This window comes from Diabrotica virgifera, chromosome 2 (genome assembly GCF_917563875.1).
Source record: "Diabrotica virgifera virgifera chromosome 2, PGI_DIABVI_V3a".
Classification (NCBI taxonomy): Eukaryota; Metazoa; Arthropoda; class Insecta; order Coleoptera; family Chrysomelidae; genus Diabrotica; species Diabrotica virgifera.
Window position 1 is genome coordinate 99,762,611 of NC_065444.1, and position 26,915 is coordinate 99,789,525.

Here is a 26,915-nt window from a genome sequence, read left to right on the forward strand (position 1 = left end):
TAAGTTTAATCCATTTCCAACAACTCTCAATAAATATATTAGCTATTTTCGAGGTGGACATTTTTTACCCACCCTTGGGCATACATGGAACCTAAAAAAGGTTGGGCGTTTAAGGGTTAAATGTTGAAAAGTATGATAATTTACTACATATTTTTATTAAAATTTTGTGATGTTGCAAATATTCCTGGATATTATCCAGGGCAACACAGGACTCTTCCCACGTGGTTGAAATATATGGAGTTCGCCTCACAAATTGGAGTTGAAAGGTAACTGAATATAAAAGAACCTTAGAAGGATGTCAAAGACAAAGTGTCAATGCAACGTTAGAAACTGTTGTATTGTTACTTCAGCCAAAGAATTTAAAATTTTTGTTTTTAGGCCTTTTAGGTTAAAACGTCTAGGACAATAAGATGTTGTTTAATGTGTACATAAAAGTACAATTCTAAGATATTAATTAGAGTATGATTTTTTTGATGACTGATAGTTTGATGAAATTTGTTAAAAATGTAAGTGAACCTAACAAAAATGGAGAAAAAAATAGTATTTAATATGCCTAAAGAAATTTTGGTATTATATGTGACTGAAAATGAGACTAAATGCAGCTTAATGAGACTGAGCACTCCAGAGACCTGACATCAAATTACCTGAAAATAAAGGAATAAAAATGAGAGGGGGTTAAGTACCTCAAGAGGAGTGAAGTATATAAAAGAAGAAGGTGGGTGACATGAAGTATATTGTGATATAGGACCATGAATGATGTACCGTGTATTATGTTATGATTGAAGAGTTGTCTAATCGATAAGCCTGAGATGAGACTAAATAGTCTCAATCTTTCTGCATAGACGTAAGAACCTGGATCTCATCGGCGCGAAACCGGCAAGGTTGGAGGACCAAGGCTCGACTTTTTGTGTAGAGTCATTGAAGAGAGAGAGAGAGAGATAGATAGAGAGAGAGAGAGAGAGAGAGAGAGAGAGAGAGAGAGAGAGAATAGTAAATTGGCACAGGATTGAAGCGAAGATCAATTTCCTATAATAATACCAACACGACAGAACATCTAAAGAAGAACTTCAGTAAATTGATTTGATCAAATGAATATATTGTATGTTAAACTTTTTTCTTAAGGCTACTATCTAACACGTAATAATTTATTTAAATTATTTGTTACGACTCTGTAAAACTATCAGTTCAACCGGGTCATAAATAATATTTGAGGACACATCCAAGACATGAGGGCTTAGAAAATTAGGTAGTACATCTGTTTCTCTCGTGTACATGCATTGTTTTCGATGCTATAAATACCTTAATGTTATCTTCTTTGCTATCTAAAAATATCTCCCATAATTTTTAATAATTGGACTTACGTGATTTTTGCTTTGATCGACGTTGTTTTCCGTACGAAATTTACGAGATGGCCTTTACAGAAGGTGTTTGTTTGCTTAATCCTAATTGAAATGTTGCTCTTGGACAATATTTTTGTTGGTGTGGAACCATTTTACTTTGGTATATAGTTAATCGTCGTGAATGATTTTTGATTTTTAAAACTGATTTGTTTTGATAGAATACATTTTCAAAACATTATTGTGTACGTCAGTTATTTCTTGCATAAGAAACAATTAAGCTATATTCGCTTTTTAATGTTCGCTAAGGAAAACTGGTTGGTTAAACGTAATAGATGGAAAAAACCAAATATTTTAATTTAATCTGCAAATCAACCAAATGATAAAATGAGTCCTATTGAGGCCATCCATCCTCACTACTTGACCTAGTCCATCAAAATCTCTACGAATTCCAAGATATGTGAGCCTTTAAACAATTGGTAAAATATATTATACTTAGCCTCTCAACTAATCCCTAACATCGCGCTTTGGGTTGCACTGAGCTGCTTTGGGTTGTTCTTATTTTATCAAAAATTTATCTTGCCTGTAACTACATATGGACTGGAGACCATGGCCTTTACAAAGAAAACATTAGAGCAGCTCAGTACAACCCAAAGAGCGATGGAGAGGGCCATGCTAGGGATTAGTTTGAAAGACAGGATTCGAAATATCGACATTCGTGAAAGGACAAAGATTAATGATGTTACAGAACGTATAGCAAGGCTCAAGTGGCATAGTTAAAAAGTATTCTCAACCAGGGAAAGGGAAATAACATATCCATAAATTGATGTTATGAATATACCTAATTTTTGTACTGATAAGTAAAAAGGTCTTTAGCCAAAAAATATCGATTTTAACTACGTTTTTTAATATGTTAAAAAATCAATAAAAAGTAATAAAAATCGACTGATTTTCATCTCTATTTTAATGCTTATAAAAATACGTTTAAAGGAGTTGAAATTCAACCACTTTTCATCGCTTTTATAGCTTTTTATTGATTTTTTTAACGTAGTAAAAAACTTAGTCCAAATTCAAATCGATATTTTTTTACCTAAGACCTTTTTTACTTATCAGTACACATATATAATATCAATTTCAAAATAGTCTGTTTCAGTACTTTATGTTTTTTTGTTTCAGTTTGTCTATTGTCAGTGTTATTCCTATTACCCTACTGTTCCCGAGGTCACTCCCCACTTCTCTTGAGTCTTGGAGGATGGTGTTTAGCCAGTTATTCGTGTCTAGTACTACCAGTACTAATTTCTGCCAATTACAAATATCCGGTGAGATGGCTCCGGCAACTGGGAAACAAAGTGACAGGTAAGTCAAATTATGTAATTAATTAAAACCAAAAATTCCCGTTGGGTGGTACCTATTTCACGTTTAAAACGAGACAGTACGATTTAAACAGACTAGCAGAAATAAAAATCGGTGAAAATAAATTCTAGAGGGTCGATTACTTTAAATACTTATTGAGTGTTAGTGGAGAGCATAAATCAAAGGAGTGCAAAAATAATCTAAAGAATTAAAGCGCAGAACGGGGTACCTGATCGAAAAACATGTGTTACTTTTGGAACGATTTTTTTACTTTTCAGACGTTTTTTTCCGTAGATGGCTTTAATAATAATATCAACTTGTATTTTTATTATGATAGCACTTGTCATAAGATTCGAAAGTGTTTTCGCTTTTTCATCTCAAAAAATGGGATCAGTACGTAATGAAAGCCGAATTTATTCCACATGAGATTAGTGAAGCTGTTAAAACGGCTATAAAATATTGAATAATTATGTATTGTCGCAAAAATCGATAGGTATGAATTGCAGCAAATAGCAACATAGAAATATTAGAGCGATTTCAGTACATATAAGGTTCTTTGTTCTATCACTTATGCGCCGTGATTTATTCCAAATGCAGACATTTACAGAGACTTGAACGAAACAATGAAGCAAATGATCGTCAAATGCATTGATAAATATTTTTAACGGCTGAAAAAGCACCCCAACGAGTTAGCAGTATTGAAAAAGTTCACATAACAAAATAGAATTAACATTAGAACTCCTCTTGATTTACCATTTAGAAAATAAGAAAAATTAAAAGTAAACCCACTAAGAGTTGATAGTCATTGGACTAAAACTCTTCTTACATAATGTTCGTTTAACAAAAATGCTTGGTGTTGCTCGCCATGATGTAACAGCTTTTATTTTAAAATAAACAAAAAAAAACGGGATGCGCAGAATTCCTGAAAGCCTCAGAAGGTATCACTTTCGGAATTTGTTCGTGTTAGAGACTTTTCATTCTCAAGAATCCTGGATATAAGAAAAAAGACTAAAGTTGGACACGGGAGTCCTTACTGGATACGTACTTCTAATATAGATATATCAAAAAATGTGTAAATCATACAGTGAGGTATATGATATTTGTAAAAGACATGAGAGGAACACATACATGAAACACATAATATGCACCAAATTCCAGAAAATATTTGTCAGCATATCATAAATTCAAATAATGCAGAATTTACAAAGCTAGTTACAGTGTTGATACAAAACGGTGTGAAAACAATAATTTGAACATTAAAATTGCGAAAAAGTGAATTAATTTTTTTAGAGTTATGAATAATTAATAGAAAAACAGAAAAATCGATAAGAGAATTAATTACCTTGTATTAATTTTCGCCACATTTTGCTCAAGTTTTGATTTTTATGATTTTTTAGGATAGTTTCTATTATCAGTACTAACAACCAGAGGACATTGACAATTGTGCGAAAAAATTTAATAACAGATTTCAAAAGCTTGTTGCTTGGAAACAGACCGACGCCGTAGGCCGAGGTCTGTTTCCAATGAGCAACAAGCATGAGAAAATTGTTATTACATATTTGAGGATTTATGAAGGTTCGAGGGTTATTCGGAAAATAATTTTTTGCTTTTTTTGAAATAAATACAAACACAAAATTATTTATTTAATAACAATTATTAAATGAACAATTCGAAAAATTAAACGAAGACCCAGAGGTGTTAGTTTTAATAACAGACGACGACGTATTTTTACGCATGCTGTTAATAATTTGGTTGTGATGTTCTTAGTCTATATTTATTTAAGTGAGGTTTTATGGAGTTAAATTTTCCAATTTTAATTAAATTAAATCGTGACGTGTTGAATTTATATTAAATTATATGAAACGTCAAAATTTTCATATATACGTATCTGTAGCAACGAAGTGAAAACAGTCAATGGGATCTGTTATCAGTGGCTATAGTTGGTTATTTTTATTCACCTCAAATATATGTTCATTGTATTTCTAAGTAAGGAAACAATTTCAGTAGTAGTAACCCGAAGACATTGATGACTGTTCAAAAAAATTTAATGACATATTTCAAAAGCTTGTTGCTTGGAAACAATAAGCAAAAGCTTGAGGAAATTGTTATTACGTTTTTGAAGATTTATCAATGTTCAAGGGTTGTTCGGAAGAAAATTTTTTGCTTTTTTTTAATAAATACAAACACAAAGAGTCTATTGAATAAAAAGAAGTATTTGCTTTTACTTACAAGTATTTAAGTATTTACTTAATAGTAATAGAATAAAGTCATTTCGTTAATGCTTTGTTCAATTACTATTAAGTAAATACTTAAATACGAGGAAGTAAAAGCAAATACTTGTTTTTATTCAATAGACCCAAAATTATTTATTTAAAGGTACAATTAGTAAATGAACATTTCGAAAAATTAAACGAAGACCCAAGAGTGTTACTTTCAATAATTTGACGACGATGTATTTTCACGCATGCTTTAATAATTAGGTTGTGATGTTCTTTTTCGATATTTAAGAAAAGTTTTATGAAGTTGATTGTTGAAATACAACACTTTTAAACGAGTCAATTATAACATTCACTTCCTTAAAATATTTTTCTTGTAAAAGCTTACTTGTTACATTCCACATAGTTTTGACCGTAGGTTCTTTAAACTGCGTACCATCTTTTCTTCTCATATTCACGGCCCAATCTTTTAAAATTGACGCCAATTCTTCTACCATTCGGCTTCCATCTAATTCATAATTTCTAATACTGCAAAGTCCATGAAAGCTTTCCAAACAAATTTCTTACTGTACACAGCATTTCTGGGTGTATTTGACTCGATAATTTCCTTTATCTTCTCGTCATTGACGTTGAATTTATACTAATAGGGCTTCTCATTCACAGTCATTTGTTTCGAGCTTCTGTCATGTGTCACATAATATTAATATATCTACGTCATACGTTATTGGTATATACCGTATATAACAATGATACAAACCAAAGACGTATGACGTAGATATATTAATATTATGTGACACATGACAGAAGCTCGAAACAAATGACAATCGATGAAAAGCCCCATTTATGTGAAACGTCAAAATTGACATTCATGCGTATTTGTAGCAATGAAGTGAAACCAGCCCATGGGATGTGTTATCAGTGTAATGTTGCTGTAATTGGTTATTTTTATTCATATGATCTCAAATATATAAATTTCATTGGATTTCTAAGTAAGCAAAAAGTTTAATTTCAATAAACTGAAAGTTCAAATAAAATAAAAAATGATTTTGATTTTCAAACTATAACACAAAAAGTATCTAGTCGAAAAATAATTATAACAAAGATGGTAAACACTTACTTCAAAGGAAGGGTGTTTGTAGTTGAAGTGATGTTCTAGCAGTGAGGACGATTCTTGGTAAATATTAGTTTATATAATCCTGCATCCTCCCTCGGTTGAATGTAAATCCTGTCATATCAGAAAAAATGACATGTTTCTTTCCAGTAGGAAGAACACAGCAGCGTACATAATGAAGGGACGTTATTAATTTTAGATGAACGGTAGGTATTTAATTAACTTAATTCGTTCATCAGGACAAGAACAAAAACAAGAAATTTAAAAACAAGAATCAAATTTACTATTTTATTTAGGAATAATCCACAATTTAAGTTTAAAATTAAATGTACGGTATGCGACAAAATAAATAGTATCTCAAATTTGTATGTATCGTGTGCCGAAACGTACTATGTGGTTTTCGAACGTCGTTATAACGTATTAGTCCAGGAACCGAAGCTTTTCACCTCGCAATTTTTACAGAATGGATCGATTTGCTTGAAAATTTGAGAATACGTAGTGGATAGTCCAAGGATCAAAATCTATACGACGCCGAAATGCGCTTTTACCATAGGGGTGGTTACCACCCCATCTCGGGGTGGAAATTTTTTATTATATTTGACTACAAAAGTTGATAAAAACATTCATTCTAAGCAAAAAATGCTCTATACATTTTTTTGGCAAAATTAATACTTTTCGATTTATTCGCTATCGAAAGTGTTAGTTGTATATCGAAAAAATCAATGTTTTTCGATATATAATACTCATTTACAATTCACTCAATTTTTGCCGTAGAAAAAATTTTTTGAAACCAAGTTCTTGGGAGTTAAATAACCTACAGTTTCATATTAAAACATTTTTTCGTATATCTGATGCTAATCTTTCTATTCTGAAAAAAAAAATAACATTTTTTACCAAACTACAAAAAGTCGTTATTCGCTGGTAACTCCAATTTTTTTAAAAACTAATCATTCTAAGCCAGTCAAACTTCCAGAATAATATATTAATAATACATAAATAAAGAAGAATAAATAAGGTCAATGACTAAAAACACCGCTAACTTACATTATTATGCTTCCAATTAGATTTCTCCTTTTTTTTCAAAAAAATATATTGATTTTTTAGCCGTAACCTTTTTAATTTTTATCTTAGAAAGTTTGGTGAAAAAAAATTTTGTAGGTTTTATAAGGTCTATAAGGCTATTCATATTAAATCCTTTTAAAATCCTCAGTCGTAAAAAGTGATGACTTTCAAAGGGTTGAAGGTGGCTTTTGCATGTTTTTACCAGGTTTAATTCTCAATAGTTCACTCAATTTTCACCGCAGGAAAAATTTTTGCAAAACAAGTTGCAAAACAATACAATTTCATATTTAAACATTTTTTCGTATCTCTGATGCTAATCTTTCTATTCTGAAGAAAAGTGAATTTTTTACCAAACTCCAAAAATTCGTTATTCGCTTTTGACTTCGTTTTTTTTAAACTAATTATTTTAAGCTGGTTAAACTTCTAGAACCTATTAATAATACATAAATAAAGAAGAATTCGGCAATGACTAATTTTAATTAGGGTCGTGATTAGGAGTTTGCTTCCGATCACTTTTTCACTGAAAAAAATAGGGACTGACATTATTTTCATTTTAAGCTACTTAATTTTTGAGCTAAAGACTTATTTTTATTTCTGGAGATAAATATTAAATATCTTTATTTTTAAATATTTTAAATATTTCTATTTCCCGTCTTTTTACTTTCATACCACAATATTTAGCATATATTGACCAAGAAGAGCTAACAGATAATAAAGTATAGCTCGATTAATATTGGTCTTAAAAAAAATTAAAAAAAAAACCGTTTTGTTGATTTTTTCACAAGGTACATTTTTGTCAAGTAAAGTTGTTTTGATAAAACAAAAACTTTTTGAGTTATTTGCAGAAAACTGATCAAAAACATTGATTTTTCGATATAAAACTAACACTTTCGATAGCGAATAAATCGAAACCTATTAATTGTATAAAAAAATGCATAGGACTTTTTTGCTTAGAATGAATGGTTTAGCAACTTTTGTGGTCAAAATATAATAAAAAATTTCCACCTCCGACATGGGGTGGCAACCACCCTCATGGTAAAAGCGCCTTTCGGAATCATATAGATTTTTATCTTTGGACTATCCACTACTTATTCTCAAATTTTCAAGCAAATCGATTCATTCTGTAAAAATTGCGAGGTTTTGTCCTATTTTAAGCTTCATTACTTGGAGTATATTATTATGTGAAAATCGTGTTAATATTAGATGCTTCAGGATAGTTCTGTTTTGCAAAAAAAAATTATAGTGCTATTTTCGGTCATACAAAAAATATTGCGAAAACGGTCCAACCTTAAAATCAAGAATGTCTCAAAGAAAAGTCTCTTCAAATACTGCGTGATCATTTTGGGAGATCGCTACTCACTAGCTCTAACGCCACCTGATGCGTACATACATATGGAGATCTACCGGATCTACGGGGACGTATCTACCGTTTGACATTCCGGAATTGCGGACTAAAATTAAAGATATTTTTCGTGCCAGAGGGCATTTTTAGCTTCTGTTTTATCGGGAACGTCGTCGTGAATAATGTTTTCAAAGCTATATTATCAGCAGTAATTGCACAAGAGCTCTAAAATTCTATATTAATTTTAGAGATCGAGTGCAATTTGTTGCGATTATTTCATGAATAAAACTGTTAAAAACCAAAATTTTATTGTAATTTATGTATGTAAGTACATAATAATTAGTACAATTAAACACAGTTGTTATAAATATTTTACGGTTGAAAGTCATCACTTTTATAATTTTTAAAACATTAATTGTCATTAATGTCACTGAATGTATTTTTTCGTAGCAACGAAGGGCATCTGACGTAATATACTTGACGACGGGAAATTATCCAAAAATTATCGATTTAATTTAGATTTATGTAGCTTTCTATTGGTCAGAATCTCCTATGAACGAAATAATCATGTATACTAAATATACAAATAATCATAAACATTTCAATATTCATTTCAGTACTGTTTATTTTGCCGCATACTGTAGGTTTTTGACGTTTCGACTTCCACTTCGGAAATCATTACCAAAATACAAAACATTCATAAATTAAACAAATTTTGTTTTTGTTGCTTGGTAAAAAAATTCTTCTAATAATTTAATATTATACATTATAAGAGGAAACAGTAGCGATCAACAGGTAGCCAAAACGCGTTCCAAGATTGCGGCTGTAATTTTGAATATTTTTTCGAGATATTTGGCACACGTATTCGTAATATAATAAAGAATGGCGGTACAGAGCCCAATTTGAAAAATATATTAATATGTGGAAATTACTCTGTAATTAAATAAAATATTAAAAAAACGAGCCTGTACCGCTATTAAGAAAAACAAAAAAATACACTTTTTTCAAATAAACTTTTTTTCCGATGCCTAGATTTTGTGTCATTTTGGAACTATGTACTAAAATTTTTTATTTCATTAGTAGTTCCAAAATGACACAAAATCTAGGCATCGGATAAAAAAGTTTATTTGAAGAAAGTGTATTTTTTGTTCTTCTTAATGGCGGTACAAGCTCGTTTTTTAATATTTTATTTAATTACAGAGTAATTTCCACATATTAATGTATTTTTCAAATTGGTCTCTGTACTGCCATTCTTTATTATATTACGAATACGTGTGCCAAATATCTTGAAAAAATATTCAAAATTACAGCCGCAATCTTGGAACGCGTTTTGGCTACCTTTTGATCGCTACTGTATCACCTTAAAGAAGATGACTGAAAAATGATATTTTAATTTTTTTTTTAATTGAAAATTACATCATCTGACACCAAATTTAAAAGATTTTGAAATACTAATTACAAAAATGTAAATTACTTTAATTATTTTTTAGAGCGTAGGCGCAAAATTTCGCTCGAATTCTCGAACGAAATGAATGCATTCATTTTTTCGAATCCTGAGAAAACGAATAAGTATTATTCAAAAATTTAAAAGCAGAATGACAGAATACAGTCTTACAGAGAACCGAAAGTTCCTGTGAACTTCTATAATGTTTATTTTAATAAGTTAACACCTCTTCATAGAGGTAAAAAAAAAAGAGAAAATTAAGTGTGATTTTTAATGTCAAAAAATAATATATCATTCAAAAGAAACTTTTTGTTTATTCTAGGGGAATTTTCGCCCTCGGAAATAATGTAATATTTCACTCTGCGTTTAAATTTTTTGTAAATATTTATGGTAGGGGAGCCCAAGTGTGGATTTTTGCAGTTACTCGAGTGCGTCAGATTATTACATGGGGAGAAACCTTGTACCTTGAAAATGTACCTCTACCATATATTGGCTCTTAATGCAGAGGAGTTCGTTAAGGGGCCAAAAAAAAAAATATATCCTTAGAAAAACTCGAAATCGTCAGATTAAGATAAGGTAAGTTAAGTACATGCAAAACAGTGTATATTTCAAAAATCTGACGACTTGAGCTGGTCGTAAGGAAATGGGTGAATCCCAAAGTTTCACAAGAAACAAAGCGAATATTTCGCGAAATGAGTGACAGATCGAAAAACGTACTCAATATTTCCCACGGAGAGGGGTGGGGGTAAATTTAATATTTTAAATACAAATCCTGCGATATTTCGCGAAATGAACATCAAATCGAAAAACTGAATAACGCACTTATTCAATATTTTTGAAAAATATATCGAATAGTACCCAACACCACCCCGGGGTTGGGGGTTACTTTAAAATCTTAAATGGGAGCCCCATTTTTTATTGCAGATTTTGATTTCTTACGTAAAAATAAGTAACTTTTATTCGAGATATTTTTTCGAATTATGGATAGATGGCGCTATAATCTAAAAAAACGATTGTTCGAAATGGAAAATTAAATTAAAAATGGAAAACTTTAATTACCTTTTATGGTTTTAGGACCTACTCTTCACATCCCAATAGGTCGCCAAAACGCTCGAGTGACTGCACATTTAGCATACTTTGCTTCCCTACCATTATTAGTTTTCTCAGGATTCAAAAAAAATGCCTATAAGAAGAACGTGATGGAAATTTTACGACTACGCTCTCAAAAATGATTAAAGTGTTAAACATTTTTGCAATCAGTGTTTTAAAAGCTTTTAAATGAGGTATCACATGATGTACTTTCCCATTTAAAAAAAATCAAAGTTATGCTTGTCGACTGAAGAGGAATCGCGTAAAGTTCGAAGCATTGATGCTATAATATACTATGATTATTTTAAAAACCGATCTACCTCTTCGAGCGTTTTGCTTATGTGCTAAAAATAAATAAGTTATTAGGGGGGGGGGTAACACTTATTCCACCGCACTGTATAAAGACAACACAGACATTTATGTATTTAACGAAATTTAATATTTTTAAGTAAATCATCTTGTTTATGAATTATATACATTATATTTATCCATTAGCAACATAATACAGTGATGAGCGTGTTAATAACCGGCAAAACAACGCATAAGATGGAAAACATAATACATACATTGTGAAACAAAAAGGGATGAAACAAGTGGAAGTGGAAATTATCGTTATAAACGTATAAATTAACAGTACATTACATAGTTTCACACATTTAGACATCTGTGACAGGAGTATTTTATAAAATTCTACTGGCACAGTGGCAGTTGTCATACTCCTCTGATACGTCTAAAGGTGGGAAACTATGTAATGTAATGTTAATTTATACGTTTATACCGATAATATCCACCTCCACTAGTTTCATCTCTTTTCGCAATCTAGTTTCGCAATGTATTATGTTTTCCATCTTTTGCGTTGTTTTGCCGGTTATTAGCGTCCTCATCACATACAGTCGGAAAAATGAAAGAATACCCATGAGCGATCATGTCAATCACATATTACTAATCACAATCAACTATTTTTAATTGGAAATAAGCCACAATTTTATAAAAAAAAAAATGATTTTATTAACGTTTCGAAGCCCAAATCGGGTTTCGTTGTCAAAATACAAAATACTACTAAAATAAACAAAACTGTTGTTGAATATGTGATTGAATATTGAACATTTTTGTATATTTTAGTACATTTATTATTAAGATAATAATTAATAATCTATCTCTCTCGTTTGTTATTTATAGAAAAAAAAAACAGCAAATACAAAATATGTGATTGATATGATCGTTCATGGCTATTCTTTCATTTTTCCGACTGTAGTAACACTCAACGTGTCTTGGTTAGTTTATTTCTAGTAAATCTTTATTGTGATTTAGTCTAGTTTCCTTCGTTAAATGAATGCTGAGAAAAGTTGTAAGCCCTTGGTATCACCGCTGCCGCTAATTTCTTGCTAGAGTCAAGAAATTCTATCAAAAAAGTGATTTCACGGGAAACGCAAAGCCATCCTATCCTGTCTTCCACATATCGCCCACCACGTAAAGTCTTCGCCTTGTTTACTGACAAATGATTTTTAAATATTAATTTTAAAATACTCTAAATTTAACTACTTGACTTTTTACGCAGGCGACTGTTAAATTAGTTGGAAAATAAATTGAAAAAACGGCAATAATATTTGAAATTGAAACTATAAAATTTACTCTTAATTTACAATGAATGAATTGCAATGAATGACAATTCAGACGTATGTTATACACTTTAAAGTAGATGACTTAAAAAAAATTTTGCCAATATTTATGAGTTGCGTTCCTGGGACGACTTTATTGGAAGATAGTTCATTCGATTACATGAAATTAACTTTAACTTCATAATAACCATCAGAAAAAGTCATATTAAATTTGTCTATAAAAATACCGCCACATGCAATGATGACAGTTAAATTCTCCTGTTAGTGATGCCAGGAAAAAACGGCATCCTTAATTTCACCTAAAATGTACGATATTATTCATGAATATTACGAATAGAAGAGAAATCAACAGAACACTACAATAATACCGAGCAGATAGCAAAATTTCACAATGCTCAAAATAAGCTACAGGAAAAAATTTTCAAGCCCATCACGAAAATAAAATTGGATGCTTTCCTGGGAATTCTTACCGAAGTTTGGTTATAAGGAACATGGAACTGAGTTGTGGTAATTAAATACTATACCAGTGTTGCTATGTCGCGAGATAACTTCCGATTACCGCGTAGAATTATTCGTTTTGGAACGAATAATTCTGAACTGCATCTGAACCATGCTCAACAGTAATAATTAAAAAAAAAAGGATATAAGGGTGTATCAAACTGTATAACTGTAAATGAACAGCTATATAGCTATATAGTTAATACTTTCCCTTCAAGTCTGCGAAACATGGTAGATATTTGTTCCATTAAGGGTGGAGTAAACTTGCCTGAGGTTGGACCAATTATTACGAACAAGCTTTATGGCGCGGGAAATTTGAATTACTCCTCACTCCTCTTGGTTTTAAAACAGACTATAGTATTGTATCTACTAGAAGTATTTTTGAAAAATTTACACACAGAATAAAAAAAAAACATTAGTACCTACCGAGGGCCGAAAGTCCATTAGAATTTAGAATAGACAAAACTTTCTTTTGAATGAGCTACAGTCGGAAAAATGAAAGAGTAAGGCTTTTCATCGATTGTCATTTGTTTCGAGCTCCTGTCATATGTTGTATAAGCTGTGTATAATATTAATATACACGGATTATACGGCATATGACAGAATCTCGAAACAAATGACTGTGAATGAAAAGCCCTATGCGCTCTGAGCTTCGCTGGTGTCGCTCCTAGCGGACTACTAATTCAATTTTCACCGGTAATTTTTAAATTTATTATTTAATTGTTATCGCTTAATATTTACAATGCAAAAAAGTAATTAAATTGTAATCGATTTTTTTTTAATTTTGCTAATCATTTTGACGTTCTCTTGGTAAAATATGAATTTCTTACTTCGGATACTTTCACAATTATCGTGTAGATGGCGCTAGATTAATTTATAATTACATATTACGAAACATTAAAAAAACTTAAATTCGGTATTTAAAACGTAAGTATATTTAAGGTAAAAATATATATCACAGCTTTGACCAACTAATATTTTTTATAATTAATATTTTTAATTTTAATTTTAAATTAATCACTTTGACATTTATGTCAAATTTCCGGTAAACGTTTACAGACTTGTCACTACTGGCGCTCGCGAATTTGTAAATATTCCCTCTACGTACGAGCTCACAGCGTATCCGCTCCGAGCTTCGCTGGTATCGCCACCTACCTACAGGATTACTAGTATAACTTTTACCGGAAATTTTCTGGAAAGAAAAAAGTGTTGCCTATACTCTGTGAGTTTCGCTGGTATGGCTGCTATCGCCATCTAACGGTTGACTAGTGTTCCTATTTCGGCCGGAATTGTAAAGAGGACAGTAGAAAAGCAAATAATAGTTGTTTCAAAATATTATTTAATTCTTATCGTGTAATATTTACAACGTAAAGAAGTAATTGGATTGTAATCGACAATTAATAACAGTAAGCACAGAATTTATTATTCATTATGATTATTTTTAAGATTTTGCTTATCGTTTTGACGTTTATATTGACAACTAATGTTAGAAAAAATTTATTCTGCAAAAAAGTATAATAATTTAATATAATTATAGTATAATAGCTCTTAAAGATTAACTTATGAATGACAGTTAACGGCATCCTACGTTTGCTGTGATTGGTCGTTATCTTCACGCATTCAAATTTTGTTTAAGGATTGGATTGTAAAATTGAAACCGTCAAAATTCGAGAGTGTGCTAACTGATCCTTTAGCTCAAATTTTTCTACCGTTTTAAAATTAAAATTGTTTTTACTTACTTTTTTCTAATTGCACCAATCCATTTTTGTTGTTAAATAAGCTTATGCTTAGCGACAGGAAAGTTGTAGAATACACAGTTACTATTGTAACCAGTATTTCGACACTCTTTAATACAACAAATTTCGTGAGACATTTAAAAGCTATAATATACAACATACAACTCTTAATGCAGAACGTCAAAAAGCAAATTTTCAGTAAAGGTTTACAAACTTGTCACTACTGGCGCTCGCGAATTTTTAATTATCCCCTCTACCTACGAGCTCACAGCGTATACCCATGAACGATCACATCAATCACTTATTTTTTAGATTGCTGTCTTTTTCTATAAGAACAGTAAGACTGGTGTGGGAGGAAGTCCCAACTGGAAGGAGACCACGCAGATGCCCTCGACTCCGGTGGCGAGATAATATAGCGGGAGACCTAAGCACTATGGGCGTGGATAATTGGATGGAGGTTGCTCAAGACAGAAAACAGTGTAGGCATATTGTCCAGTCGGATAAAACCCACGAAGGGTTGTAACGCCACGGAGTAATAATCACACTAAATTTTCTCTTTTTTTCCCTCCTTAACTTATTAAAATAAACATTATAGAAATTTTCAGGGACTTTCGGCCCTCGATAATAATGCAATCTTTTATTATGAGTTTCAATTTTCTCAGAATTCGAAAAAAAAATGAATGCATTTAAAACACATTGACTCGAAATTTTGCGCGTACGCCCTTAAACATGTGTTCGAAACCTACATGCGTAAAAGTTCGTTAATATTTATATTACTTTAACTCTAGAAAGTCGGAGGGCCAATTTGGCCCCTGTTGCGATTTGAAGTTATTGTAGTTTTTTTATTTGAGGCAATAATAATTTCATATTTTATGATTTTTAATATTTTGATACAAAGACTTATTTAACACAAAAAATATTGTTTACTAAATTTATTAAATGGTTTTTCTAACAAATCTACCATAGAAGTCTAAGGGGGCCAAATTGGCCCTGTGTAAGTTATTATCGTTTTCTGGGAAATTCGACGAGCCTTTCTTTCAAATTCCTGTCGAATGGGTAAAATTATATTTATGTATGTTTATTGTAAATGGTTACCCTTATACTGGTACTGATCATCTACGTAATAAAGATAAAATTGTTGGTGAACACAAGTGAACACAAAGATACAATTATTGTGGGTGTAGAGGACCAAATGACGCCTCTTTATACTACAAAAGTAACTTCAAGACGATGGCCTATGTACGTGTTTTATAATACTCTTGACTTGGAAGCAATAAATGCATGGCTTGTTTATAAAGAAATAACTGGAAGTAGACTCAGTCTTTTTAAGTTTATTCTTCGGCTGTGTGAAGAATTAAGGGCCCCATACCTTGCCTCCCGAAATCTGGAACTACACCTAGCAACACCAGGTCCACCAACAACTATCACTGTTACTATTCAAAAACGACAAAAATATCAGTTGAAAATATTTTGTAAAGGAAATCATACTTCCAATCATGGCTGCGGTTGTAACAAGGCAATGTGTGGCAAATATCGAAAACTGCAAACTGTATGGTGTTCCCAATGTTTTTGATAGGCAGCGAATGTGTTAAACAATGAAAGTAAAAAATAAAATCAGATTTTATCGTCTAGAGTAGATTTAATTTCTTTAAACTGACTTTTAATTGATTAAAGCACGTGGGGCCAAAATGATCCCTTCCGGCTTTCTAGGTAGCTAAGGTAAGCCCAACTTTCTAGTGTTAATCATCCAGATAGTTCACCAAAATAAGTTTTTTCTACGACCGGTTAATAATATACTCATTATTCGCTATTTTTGAATAGATAATAACACCCATTACTTTACCCGCGAGTAAAATAATTCATTACTCACGGGCTGAAGTTACTCGCGGGTCATTACTCACGGGTTGAAGTTAGATTCAAGTGGTGCATGGCAGTTTTAATACCTCTCTCTCCTGTCGTTTCCCCATTACTGAGGATCGTGATTTCTTCCAATATTCCTAACAATGTTTCTCCATTGGTCTCTATCTTCAGCTGCTCTAAGATCTTCGCAGAATGAGTTTCCAGCTGAATGCTTTATTTGGTCAGACCATGTAGTTGGTGATCGTCCTCTTGATCTTCTCCCCGGAACGTTTCCAGAAACAATTAATCTCTCCAAACTGTCGTCACCTCTGCGAACCACGTGACCAAAGAATTGCAGAATTCGTTGCAGACATAATGTGGACAGCCTTTTCTTAATATTGAGTTGGTTTAGAATGGAAACGTTTGTCCTATGAGCTGTCCAAGGTATGCGCAGCATTCTTCTCCAGCACCACATCTCAAATGCATCAATTTTTTGGCGCTCGCATGCGCGAAGAGTCCAAGTCTCTGCTCCGTATAGAAATATTGAGAATACAAGGGCATTCACCAGTCTCATCTTGATATTTTGAGAAATAGATCTGTCTTTCCAAACTTTAGTTAGGCGACTCATCGCATTTTTTGCCATACAAATACGTCTCCGAACTTCTGTTTCACAGTTACCATCGTTAGTTATACTAGACCCGAGATAGACAAAGGTGTTTACTATCTGGTATTCCTGTAATATGTTAGTCAGTTGAATAGTGTCAAATCTGTCGACCACCATTATTTTTGTCTTAGCTTTATTGATTTTCAGACCAACTTTATTGCTTTCGTACTCAACTTTTCGCAGAAGATCAAACATTTCTTGCTCATTTGCTGCTATAAGTGTAGTGTCATCAGCAAATCTTAAATTGGAGATTTTCCTACCAGCTACTGTTACTCTACCGGCCCATCCTTCTAAAACCATCCTCATGACATGTTCACCATAAATGTTAAATAAGTCAGGTGACAACACGCATCCTTGTCTAACACCTCTCTCGGTCTTGAATTGGTTTGAGAACTTCTGATCTAGTCGTACTGTCGCTATATTAGACTGGTACAGATTTTTAATAAGTGTCACCAGGTGCATTGGTGCGCCCATTTCTATTAAAATTGACCACAGATTTATCCAGCTTATACAATCAAATGCCTTTTGGTAGTCAACGAAGCATATAATCATAGGGACTTGAAATTCTCTAGACTTTTCAATGAGTTGTCTCAGGTTCAGGATTTGTTCCCTTGTACCTGTACCCTTTAAAAACCTTGCTTGTTCCTGAGGTATTTGGTAATGTAGATAGGTTTTTAATCTGTTTTTGATGATATGCAACAAGATTTTACTAGCATTAGTGACAGTGTGCGGTAGTTTTCACATCTGGTAGTAGATCCTTTTTTGTGTAGTGGGATATAAATTGAGGTACACCAATCAGATGGCCATTTTCCTGAATTCCAAACAGCGACACAGATAGAATGGATGATATGTAATCCTTTGTCACCTAGTAACTGTAGTATTTCACATGATATTGAAGCAATGCCTGGGGATTTATTTCTCTTTAGTGATTTAATTGCATCTTTGATTCAGCGAGTAAGACAGTAGGTTCTCTAGGGTAGTCAGAAGGCCACTGATTTTCTGCTGATACCTCGTCATTTTTATATAGCTCGCCACAGTAGTTTCGCCATGTTTCCAATATTTCATCAGTATTGGTCTTTAAATCACCTTCCACATCTATTACAGACCACGTTTGAGGTTTAAATTCTCTGGTAAGGAGTTTAATCTTCTGGAATAAGTCCCTCGGTTCATTTCGACAGCCATGTTCCTCTATCTCTCTGCATATTTGAGAGATGTAATCAGCTTTATCTTTGCGGCACTGTTTTCTGATTTCTCTCGATAACGCTCTGTATTCATCGTTTGTTCTGTATCTAGTTTTATACACTTTTAATATACCATTGTAATTTATATGAACAATTAAATTTGAAAAATGTTTAAAGGATTTTTAACTTTGACAATGGGTTAGTATATTTTTTACGTCTAAATCTCAACATTTGACATTTTAAGATTGACGTTATTAAAAGGTAAACAATAAACAATCGGTATTAATTTCGTAAAAGGACTTACGGATATGAAATTCATATCAATGAATTCTGTTTTAGTTACTGTTCATTGTACAATGGATTTTAATTGAGAGCACACGTTCTTTTTCATGCAATTGCCTTAAAATAAGTCTTATTTTTAAAAGCCACCGCCATTCCATGACATAATGACAACTGTTTGATTGTTTTATAAGCTCAATGAGTGTAATTCTAACAGTGTTTCCATAGTTATATAAAATAAATTTTCTTATGAAAAATAAAATATTTCGTTTTAAATAATGTTAGTAGTTGATAATTATATTTTTCTACTAATCCAAATAAAAAAGGTCGTAGAAAAAGTATAGTATTCTACTTACATGTAATGGCTATTACTCACTCTGATGAATTACGACACTCGCCAACGGCTCGTGTCGCAAACTTCATCATCGTGAGTAATAGCCATCATTACATGCTCGTTGAATAATATACTATTATCTTATTTGAATTAAAACGTTTGTCAACAAAATTGAAAAATAACTTTTATCCTAGATTCAATACAAGAATATAAAATGATCGTTAATAAAAAAAACATAAAACAAATGCTTATATGAACTTTGATTTCGACTGTTGACAATAATAGTAGATATCTAGTTGAATCTAGAAATTCTTTCAACAGTAGATTATGTATATTATATGCTACACTGGGGTGGAAAGTTGAACTATGATATATTAGTTGTTTATCCGCTTTAGTTAAAGCAAACACGTCTTTGTTATAAGCTATTAAGGCAGGAATACAATTCTCGGCGGAAAAACATAGATAAATTTGTAATTTAGTGTTGAATAGACAAAAGACCGAATATTTATACCATCATTATCATTATCATTACACGGCCTCTATTGTCAACTGTAAGTACCCTTTCAGATTAAAACACTTGGTGTCTGTCACCGGTGTCCGCCCCCGGTTTTCAATTGCAGCAAAGCATTGTTTTATATGAACGACTACAGACGAGCCACTTTGAGTGTCTGGCTGATTTTAATGGCTCAACAATGCTTTGCTGCAATTGAACACCGGTGGCGGACACCGGTGTCAGACACCAGTGTCTTAGTCTGAAAGGGCACTTAGCGTCAGCTTAGTACCCCTTCAGATTACACCGGTGTCCGCCATAGGCAGCAAAGCATTGTTTTAAATGACGACTACAGACGAGCCACTTTGAGTGTCTGGCTGATTTTAGTAACTCAACAATGCTTTGCTTTATAAGTTTACTGCAGGACATATGCCTCACCTGTTTGTATCGGTCTTGTAGTATATTCTTTAACGGTAAAATATTGCAAAACCTTGAAATTTGGCAAACACGTAGCTAATAAGTCAAAGAAAAAAAGTGATATTGTGCCGATGTGTGCTATTTCCCTGGGGGTGATTTTCACCCCTTCTCGGGGGTGAAAAAATATATGTCCAAAATAAGTTCGGAATTCGATAAATTGACTAATGCTAAGCAACTTTTGTTCTATAGAGTTTTTTCACCAAGTCAATACTTTTCGATTTATTTGCGAGTAAATTTGTTCATTTTTCAACAAAATAACGACATTTTTAGACGGTTTTTCGCAAATAACTCAAAAAGTAAGTATTTTGTCGAAAAAAATATTCTTAATAAAAATAGAGCTTATAGAAAGGTGAAAAAAATGATGTATATATTAAGCCTGTACACCTAGTAGAAGCAAAGTTGTAGCTAATGAAAGGTAGGTTCTTATTGGTCAAATTCCCAATCGAATATTTCATGGATAAATAACCAAAAAAACGGAACACTTTTCGGGGAATACTCATTATAACTTGTTTAAAGTGTTTAAAAAAAGAATTATTTTTGTTTAAAAAAAAAACTTCTAACATCAAAACTGAGTTATGCTCTAAATATTGTTGGTACCTTTTATTTTTTTTGGTAAAAACAATCGCGAAAAGCACCCCCTAATTCGCATATCAAATAAAATTAATCGTTACTGCTTCACAAGTTACTTTGATTATTTATTCTTCATACCATCTGTAAGTGTCAGCGTTTCAAAGTGCTTATTATTGAAAAGGCTGTAGTTAAAATGGCTTGAACGACTCACTAATCCCGAGTATATGCAAACTTTGAACATCCATAGCATAACCAATTTTTTTCTAACAGGAAAACAAAAAATTCAAAATATCTAGAAATCAAAAGGTATATTTTATTACTCTTTGAGATTTTTGGTATGACTAATAATTTTTAAGTTATTTTGAAAGAAAGCATTTTTTTCAAAATAAAATATTTTAAATATTTTATTTTAAAACAATTTTTTTTTCAAAAATAATTACGTTGAATCGATGAAACTTACAGATCATATAAATACAACATAAATAAGGCAACTTGTGAAGCGGTAACGATTAATTCTATTTAGGTTGTTAATTAGGGGGCGATTTTCCCGATTTTTTATGCCAAATCAAAAGGGACCAACTGTATTTTGAGCGTAACTTGCTTACATTTGATGCTAGTATATTTTTTTATAAAAATGGAAATAAAGCTTTTTAAACTCTTTAAAAAAGTTGTAACGACCTTTTCCAAAATGTGCTTCAGTTTTTGATTATTTCACGTTGAAATATATTTGTTTGAAGTTTGGCGAATATGAACCTATTTTTTTTAGCTATAACTCTGCTTCTACTAGGTCTAGAGACTTCGTGTATACAACATTTTTTCACTTTTTTAGAAGCTATAATTTTGCTAAGAACAACTAAGTTTTTTCGATAACATACTTACTTTTTGAATTATTTGCGAAAAATTGTCCAAAAACGTGTTTACTTTGTTGAAAAATAAACATATTCACTAGCAAATAACTCGAAAAGTATTAACTTATTGAAAAAACTGTATAGAGTAAAAGTTGCTTAGAATTAGCCAGTTTATCAAATTTCAAACTTATTTTGAATGTATGATTTTCACCCCTGAGAAGGGGTGAAACTCACCCCCAGGGCAAAAGCACACATTGGCACAATATCACTTTTTTTTGACATGTTGGCTATGCGTTTGCCAAATTTTATGTCAATCCCAACGGTTCTTTAAAATTCACAGCAAAAACCGTCAAATAATGTACTATTGTGCACTGTGCAGTATGGATCGAATTTTTTGTCATCTCTCGCAGATTATCATCATTTAGGTGCTCTTCCTGTGTTTTGTATTTTGAGCATTAGAGTGTCACTTTTATTATTCAGGAACTCAATAACTAGTACATACATCATCTCCTGTGATTTATTTTCTTTCGTATTATTCATTGCTTGTTTGATTTCACTAAGCGTTATGTCTGGTGTTATAGTCTTGGTTATGTCTGGTTTATGGTTATGTCTGGTATTATACATAGTTCAGAACCTTGATTTCATATGGTTTTTTTCATTTGCCTTCTATGTCTCTATTTCGGTGTCACGTCTACTACTGTGTAGTTAGATATCTTCCACAGTTTTGAACAACTCAGTGCTGTGGATTATTATTTTACTCCCATTTATTTAATTTGATTATAAGACTCTTTCCAGTTTTAATTTATTCTAACCTACATTTAAGTTTGTATTTCTGTTTCTACCCATATGCATCAGAAACAAGACCCGATATAGCCACAACACAAAGACTATTGGAAACGGCAGATATGAGAGTACTGAGAAGAATTACAGAAAAAACTGAGAGATCGAAAGAGGGGTGAAGACAGAAGACAATGTAACGTACTGTGTATAAAAATATGGACACTCAATAGAGAAATAGAATGGAATAACCACAAAAGCAGAATGGGGGAGACACGTGCGGTCGAAAAAGCAAGAGATACATCATAGTGATGTTGAAAAAGTAACTATTCGTTACAAAGTACCCGTTACTTACGAATACCGAAAGTAACGATTACTATACAGAGAGGCACATCGTTACTTTGATTACTCTGATTATTTCGTTATTTCGTACCAATCGTATCAGAGCTAGTAACGACTATTGTATCTACTTTGATTACTTTGATTACTCTGATTACTTCGTTACTTCATACCAGTCGTATTAGAGCGAGTAACGACTATTGTATCTACTTTGATTACTTTGATTACTCTGATTACTCTGTTTACTTCGTACTTCGTGAAGATCGTTATTATATCGAAATACCTATACAAAATACCTACCTACTGAGAAATACGGTTCTCGATATGACTACCGGTACTCAAATACAAAAGTAACAAAACTAATCATAGTAATCAAATCATTTTTATCCCTTAAACAGATCGGTGAAGGTCGTTGTTATATCGGAATACCTATACAAAATAGCTACCTACTGAGAAATACGATTCTAGATATGATTACCGGTACTAAAATACAAAAGTAACAAAAGTAATCATAGTAATCAAAGTAACGAATACTGTAAATGATTACTTTATACAAAAGTAACGATTTGTAACGAATACTCGAAAGTAACTATAATCAACATCACTAATAAATCAACAATCGGTAGAAGAGCCGACCGCGCAAAAGATAGAGTAACAACCTTCCATAGAGGTATCAATCCGCCAATGAACAAGCAGAATTGCTTATAAACAAGAAGAAGAAGATGATAAAGAAGTTTTTATGTACCTGTATCGTTTGTTAAAGTTTTTCGTTATTAAATTTTTCAAATCTTTTCTTATTGCTTTATGTACTTTTTTATTCATCTTCATTATTTCTTCTTTACTTCTGTTGATATTATCTTTTATATTTTTTTATTACAGTTTTCAGTTTTGGTTCCACTACCAAGTTTCACTTCGTTCTTTATTTTTGGACAATGTTTCTTTTCGCTTTCTCTGATAGCTGATGTAATGTATTCATTGAGAACATTATTTATTTGAGTGCTTATTGCACTCTCTGATTGGACTAGAATATGATGCGGCTGTATTTTCGTTTTGCAACAAAATTGAAAATGGATATTCATTTTTTATTTGCATGTTTACTCTGATTGGAGTACAAAGGGAACCATTCTCGTTGGAACTTTACCGCGCTGAGCAGATGGGACGTGAGTTATAAATTGTAAAATCCCCTCATCTTCCTTAGTCTCAGCATCCATATGGCTTGCAAATTGTAGAAGCCTCGGAGATGTAACCAGAGAAGGTTCCCATTGTTTTCAGTCTGGTGGGATGTATAGTAACATTACGTTGTTTTATATGCCATCAGAGTGAAAACTTAGTCTTCTGCTAGCAGTTGCCCCTAGGGCATCCATGCCATTTCGTTGGTTGCAATCCGTGACTGCACGCCGAGGTTTGTTTTGGTTGGATCAGAGAGAGCAGCATATGCGCCTTCTGATGAGAGACTAATAAGTTTCGAAACCGGTAGAGGTGCTTGTTGCACTCTCTGATTGGACTAGAGTATGATGCGGCTGTATTTTCGTTTTGCAACGAAATTGAAAATGGTTATTCATTTTTTATCTTTATTTATTTCTTCGATAGGTTTCTCTGTATTTGAATTTAATTTGGTCTCAATGTCTTGTTGTTATAGTTTGACGTCATTCAGTTGTGTAATTTTTTTCTAAATAATCGATCACTACCTGCATAGAATTTTTTTAGGACAGTCACATCTTGGAAGATTTCTTTTTTTTTTAATTATAAAATATACTCTATTTCGTTTTTGGTTTTGCCATCCGAGCTTTGTTAAGTCCGTTATCTTTGCTGTTTCTTGAGGAAGAAGTGGACTGTAATCAACCTGAAAATTTAGTGATTGTTAATTTTATATCAATTATCAGTTAACAGTGTGTAAAAATAAATAACACAGACATCTAGATGAAATTCAAAATCCAAATCTAGTTGTTTGATTTGATTTAATGTACATTAATAGATAAGTAATTACTTACTAATTAAAATTAATTAGCCCTTAGCTGATTAGCAATATTTTAGATTTATACAGAGTCTGTAATTTGGAATAAATTCAATATCTCAAATACTAATGGTTTTTTTAAAAAATGCTCAGACCCGTCGATTAGTATTTCAGATTGTCCTTTTTGACATACAATAATAATTTATACAGGGTGTCCCAATTTAGAGATATGACGTCATGGTTGATTTTCTTAAATGGCAACACTGTTATTTTGATAGCTATTTTGATAGGGTGTGTAAAGTGATACATAACTGCAAAATATAAAATTTTTATTCTCTACCATTTACAAGATAATAAAAAATAACCAAGTTATGTCTGTAATTTGGAATAAATTCAATAATTCAAATACTAATTGTATTCTTGAAAAATGCTCAGACCCGTCGATTAATATTTCAAATTGTCATTTTTGACATACAATAATAATGTATACTAGGAGTCCCGATTTAGAGATATGACGTCATCGTTGATTTTCTTAAATAGCAACACTGTCATTTTGATAGCTATTTTAATAGGGTGTGTAAAGTTAAACATAATTGCAAAATTTCAAATTTTTATTCCCTACCATTTACAAAATAATAAAAAATAACAAAATTATGAAAAACAAGTAATCGAATAATAATTGAATTCAATTATTTTAATTAAGCAAATGATCATACATTACATTCATAAGTTACATTACATTACATTAATGTTAATGTTACATAATGTAACATTATGAGCATTTGCTTAATTGAAATAATTAAATTATTATTTGATTATTTGTTTTTCATAACTTTGTTATTTTTTATTATCTTGTAAATGGTAGGGAATAAAAATTTGAAGTTTTGCTGCTATGTATAACTTTACACACCCTATCAAAAGAGCTATCAAAATGAGAGTATTGTCATTTAAGAAAATCAATGATGACGTCATATTTATAAATTGGGACACCCTGTATACATTATTATTGTATGTCAAAAATGACAATTTGAAATACTAATCGACGGGTCTGAGCATTTTTCAAAAAAACAATAATATTTGAATTATTGAATTTATTCCAAACTACAGACATAACTTTGTTATTTTTTATTATCTTGTAACTGGTAGAAAATAAAAATTTTATATTTGGCAGTTACGTATAACTTTACACACCCTATCAAAATAGCTATCAAAATGACAGTGTTGCCATTTAAGAAAATCAACGATGACGTCATATCTCTAAATTGGGACACCCTGTATATATTATTATTGTATATCAAAGAGGACAATTTGAAATGCTAATCGATGGGTCTGAGCATTTTTCAAAAAAACAATTAGTATTTGAGATATTGAAATTATTCCAAATTACAGACTCTCTCTGTATATACTTAGATATTATACTAATTAATTAATTAAGATAATATATTAATTTAACGCAGCTATGTGGTGAGTCATTTATGATATCGTTTTTTAAAAAATAATACCAACAGAACTTATTATACGTCTAAAAATAGAATATAAACAATAATTGTTAAAAAAGAGAAGGCAACCACATCTTTGAACTTTGACTTTAGTAATTATGCAACTCCATTAATAAATAAACTGTCTAGGATTCCGCTTGAAACAAACAGCTCGACGGGCTGAAGCAAGATATGATAGGGATTTCCTGGTAAATTTTATCAACGCTGTTATTGTCTCCCTAGTAATAACAACAGCGTGATGCATGAACTACTTACTGGCAGGTTCAATAACGATATCTTATATTAATAATTGTATTTATTATTGTTTTGATCCTACAAGTCAATCCATAAGCCTTTCTTTCTTAATCGGGATTGGAAGTACAGTGAAACCTCGATAAGTCGGATTAATTGGGACCGCGGCCGATCCGGGTTAGCCGCAGAATATGGTAAAAATTAATAAAATACGGTATACTTACAGATAAACTCGATTATAATTGCAGAAAAATGAAATACATATGCACAGTACATTAAATTACGTACAGTTGTATACAGTATTATTAATTTCTTGGTAAAAAACTCAGTCAAATTAAAAAAATGTTTGTTTTTTCTGACACAAAAAGGTCCGGGTTAGCCGGACTTCCGGGTATTTGGAGGCCGACTTATCGGGTTTCCACTGTAATGTACGAAAGAACTTTAGAAATCAAATCTATAGGAGGGAATGAATATTACGAGCTTTCACCAATTTTTATGTCGCCTAAATAGAAATGTTTGTTTTGAATGTTTTACTTGTTTCGTCTGTGTATCTGTCTCCCACGGAGTAATTCAGTTAAAACTGATTCTGTTTCTTTAAGTATTACCGTCTTCCTTTCGGAGGTTGG

At 31.8% G+C, this 26,915-nt stretch overlaps 2 protein-coding genes across 2 annotated transcripts in view; one reads left to right on the forward strand and one right to left on the reverse strand.

Moving 5' to 3' along the window:
* The window catches only part of LOC114343719 (neuroparsin-A-like), a 262,805-nt gene extending 256,700 nt beyond the window's left edge, over positions 1-6,105 (reverse strand). Inside the window, exon 1 of the mRNA XM_028294569.2 lies at positions 6,024-6,105. The gene's annotated coding sequence lies outside the window, so the exon portion shown is untranslated. The remainder of the gene's footprint in view (positions 1-6,023) is intronic.
* Positions 1-26,915, forward strand: part of LOC114343710 (uncharacterized) — a 70,262-nt gene that overhangs the window by 12,787 nt on the left and 30,560 nt on the right. Inside the window, exon 2 of the mRNA XM_028294550.2 lies at positions 2,514-2,693. Within this exon, the coding sequence (XP_028150351.1) occupies positions 2,514-2,693 (180 nt within the window). The remainder of the gene's footprint in view (positions 1-2,513; positions 2,694-26,915) is intronic.